Source organism: Myotis davidii, unplaced genomic scaffold, assembly GCF_000327345.1.
Source record: "Myotis davidii unplaced genomic scaffold, ASM32734v1 scaffold663, whole genome shotgun sequence".
NCBI lineage: Eukaryota > Metazoa > Chordata > Mammalia > Chiroptera > Vespertilionidae > Myotis > Myotis davidii.
Window position 1 is genome coordinate 520,038 of NW_006295816.1, and position 4,174 is coordinate 524,211.

Sequence of the window (4,174 nt, forward strand, 5' to 3'; positions counted from 1 at the left end):
CAGAAACCAACTCTGCCGGCACCTTGACCTTGCTTGACCTTGGACTTCCGTCATTCAAGGCGCCAGGTCTGTGGTGCTGGTCGAGGGAGCGTGAGCACGAGCAGACTCACATGCCATCTCTGGGATGTCGCCCGTCTACAGACACCCCCACGGGAGATGAGACTTCAACTCAAACGGACAAGAACGGGGAGGGAGTGAACACAGGACGTTAGAAAGGTGGCTTTTTAAAAAGTTTTATTTCAAGAACTTTTGTTGTTTTTACTGGTATTTCAAAAAAAGGTGGATCCAAGTACAAAAAGAAAAAGTCAGTTGAATAACAGCAGAGGCTTAGAAACCACAGCAGCAGAAGCGATGGACGGACAGACGCACAGACAACCACCCAGGGACGCGATGCTGCCCGGCTCCTGGCTGACTGTGTCTCCCTCCCGTGCAACACACACGAAGCATGCCATGAGACAGAAAGGAAAAGCTGGACCGACAGCTACAAAGGGGCGACCTGGCCCCTCCCCCGCCCCGCCCCCTCGCCTCGCCCCTCGCCCCTCAGGTCAAGTTGTTCTGAAGACAGTTCGCCTCCAGCTCCGCCGGGTCCCCGCGGCCCTCGAGCTTGGGCGACAGCGAGTTCTGGATGTTGAAGGGCTCCTCCTCTTTCAGGCAGGACTTGAGGACCTCCTGGATTTTGTGGGGGGCGCTGGGGTCGTCCTGCAAGAGGGACAGAGGTGAGGGAGGGGCAGGATGGAGGCCAAGGGCGGGAGAGGGACCAAATGACCGGCTGGAGCGAGTGAGGGAAGCGTGAGACGATGAGCCACAGGGACGGGCCAGCAGCTGCTTTTGGGGAAAGTCACCTTCAGAGACCCCGGCCGGACACAGAGGGGACTTGATCCAAACACCTTTCTTTCTTCCTTTTTAAAGACACATGTTTACTGGCTTCAGAGAGGAAATGAGAGGGAGGGAGGGAATCACCGATGATGAGAGAGAGGCATGGACTGTGGCCTCCTGCACGCCCCCCAACTGGGGATTGAGCTGCAACCCAGGCATGTGCCCCTGACCGGAGTCGAACCCGGGACCCTTCAGTCTGCAGGCTGATGCTCTGTCCACTGAGCCACACCGGCCAGGGCCTGCTTTGCTTGGGACACTGTCTCTGATGGGACCTGGTGTTTGACTGGCCAGCCTGGTCCAGAGCACACACTGGGCCGGGTCTTTAGAAAAGTCGGTGGGACTTGGGTTGGGTTTCAGCTGGTCTTTAACGAGCCCACCCCCTAAGGACAGGGCTTACCCGGACCTATGGTCCCCCCTGGGTTCAGGCCACCTCAGCCCTAACCACTGCCTAGAAGTCTGCCGGCATTTAGGGTCCCGAAACAATGTCAACACAGTTTGCCCAGCCCCCCCAAGGGCAACCCCTCTGGCTTCAGTGACCCCCAGGCATCCCCCAGCAATCAAGGCCCAGCTTCCTCCTCGACAGAAAGAGCAGGAAGACGAAGCACCATCACCCTAACCCTCCGCACCCCCACGGCTCCGCGAGACGGGGAGAGAGGCGCCATCAAGCCCCCCTTCCCATGCCCACGGCCCCAACCCCAGCGGGTCCCGGGGCCGAGTGGCGGCTCCGCACCGAGACGGACGCAGGCCCAGCGGGCTGAGCGTGCATGGGGAGGGGAGGCCCAAGGAAGGCGCCACCTGGAGGACAAGGTTACAGGGGAGCCGGAGTGGGCAGGGGGTGCAGGGGGTGCGGGCGGCGGCCCGGTTTCCTTACGTTTGGGTGCGAGCCCTCGGCAATGGTGGAAAGGGAGAAATTGTCGTTGTGGAGTTCAGACGGCGTCCGGAATTTGCTGTTTGGACAGAAGAGAGAAGGGAACATGTAAGTGACGTGATCGTGGCATACTCTGAGGAGCCCACGGGCCCAGCGCTGCATCTCAGCAAACGCCGTGGCCAGGAATAGACACGCCGCTATTGGCTGTGCCACTGAGGGTCACTTCTGCCGTTTATTTATTTATTTTAAGTATATTTTATTGGTTTCAGAGAGGAAGGGAGAGGGAGAGAGAGATAGAAACATCAATGATGAGAGTATCATGGATCGCCTGCCTTCTGCATGCCCTCTACTGGGGATCAAGCCCTGGGCATGTGCCTTTGACTGGAATCGAACCCGGGACCCTTCAGTCCGCAGGCCGGTGCTCTATCCATTGAGCCGCACCGGCCAGGGATAAACTTCTACCTTTTAAACCAGGAGCCTGTAGTGTTTTCATTACCGACTCCAAGTAGCTCATTCAACGTTAGATAAAGAACTGACAACGAGATGAGCAGCTATGACCAGGCAGTTACACCACATCGTAACGCCATCTGGCCAACGGTGGCTGTAAGATGCCAGTGATTGTAAGACACAATCCAGCTTCGGAGACGTTAATATGTGAAAAAGAAAAACACCCAAAACCGCCCGTGTATCCCAGAATTAACGCACCGCGCAGTCTCTGCAGTGCACGCCCGGGGCCAGCGGGGTAGGCAGGGGCAGCGTGCAAGCTGACCGGGCTGACCGGGCTGACAGAGCTGACCGGGATGACCGAACTAACCGGGCTGACAGAACTGACCGGGCTGACAGACCTGACCGGCTGACAGAACTGACCGGCTGACAGAGCTGACCGGCTGACAGAGCTGACCGGCTGACAGAGCTGACCGGCTGACAGAGCTGACCGGCTGACAGAGCTGACCGGCTGACAGAGCTGACCGGCTGACAGAGCTGACCGGCTGACAGAGCTGACCGGCTGACAGAGCTGACCGGCTGACAGAGCTGACCGGCTGACAGAGCTGACCGGCTGACAGAGCTGACCGGCTGACAGAGCTGACCGGCTGACAGAGCTGACCGGCTGACAGAGCTGACCGGCTGACAGAGCTGACCGGCTGACAGAGCTGACCGGCTGACAGAGCTGACCGGCTGACAGAGCTGACCGGCTGACAGAGCTGACCGGCTGACAGAGCTGACCGGCTGACAGAGCTGACCGGCTGACAGAGCTGACCGGCTGACAGAGCTGACCGGCTGACAGAGCTGACCGGCTGACAGAGCTGACCGGCTGACAGAGCTGACCGGCTGACAGAGCTGACCGGCTGACAGAGCTGACCGGCTGACAGAGCTGACCGGCTGACAGAGCTGACCGGCTGACAGAGCTGACCGGCTGACAGAGCTGACCGGCTGACAGAGCTGACCGGCTGACAGAGCTGACCGGCTGACAGAGCTGACCGGCTGACAGAGCTGACCGGCTGACAGAGCTGACCGGCTGACAGAGCTGACCGGCTGACAGAGCTGACCGGCTGACAGAGCTGACCGGCTGACAGAGCTGACCGGCTGACAGAGCTGACCGGCTGACAGAGCTGACCGGCTGACAGAGCTGACCGGCTGACAGAGCTGACCGGCTGACAGAGCTGACCGGCTGACAGAGCTGACCGGCTGACAGAGCTGACCGGCTGACAGAGCTGACCGGCTGACAGAGCTGACCGGCTGACAGAGCTGACCGGCTGACAGAGCTGACCGGCTGACAGAGCTGACCGGCTGACAGAGCTGACCGGCTGACAGAGCTGACCGGCTGACAGAGCTGACCGGCTGACAGAGCTGACCGGCTGACAGAGCTGACCGGCTGACAGAGCTGACCGGCTGACAGAGCTGACCGGCTGACAGAGCTGACCGGCTGACAGAGCTGACCGGCTGACAGAGCTGACCGGCTGACAGAGCTGACCGGCTGACAGAGCTGACCGGCTGACAGAGCTGACCGGCTGACAGAGCTGACCGGCTGACAGAGCTGACCGGCTGACAGAGCTGACCGGCTGACAGAGCTGACCGGCTGACAGAGCTGACCGGCTGACAGAGCTGACCGGCTGACAGAGCTGACCGGCTGACAGAGCTGACCGGCTGACAGAGCTGACCGGCTGACAGAACTGACCGGGCTGACAGAGCTGACCTGGCGCAGGAGCCACCTGCTGCACAGAACACAGCCAGCTCGGGGGAGGCCTAGAGCGAGGCTCTGCCAGTCACACTCGGCTTCTCCACACGCAAGGCAGCCAGCAGCCCCTCTCCCCGCATCCTCACGCAGCTGGCTGTCCTGGCGGGGGGTCCGCCCCCGCATCCCCTGTGGGGGCTGAGGAGTCCAGGGCCCGGCTCGTGATCCTGGGCGCAGACACCCCACCTCAGCGCACA

General features: G+C 60.8%; 1 protein-coding gene across 1 annotated transcript in view; it reads right to left on the minus strand.

The window, feature by feature from the left end:
- Window positions 1–236: 236 nt before the first annotated feature.
- Window positions 237–4,174, minus strand: part of CSPG5 (chondroitin sulfate proteoglycan 5) — a 5,226-nt gene continuing 1,288 nt past the window's right edge. The window contains exons 3-4 of the mRNA XM_006770570.2: window positions 1,748–1,823; window positions 237–699 (exon numbers count right to left, since the gene is read on the minus strand). Of these exons, the coding sequence (XP_006770633.1) occupies window positions 541–699; window positions 1,748–1,823 (235 nt within the window). The 3' untranslated portion in view covers window positions 237–540. The remainder of the gene's footprint in view (window positions 700–1,747; window positions 1,824–4,174) is intronic.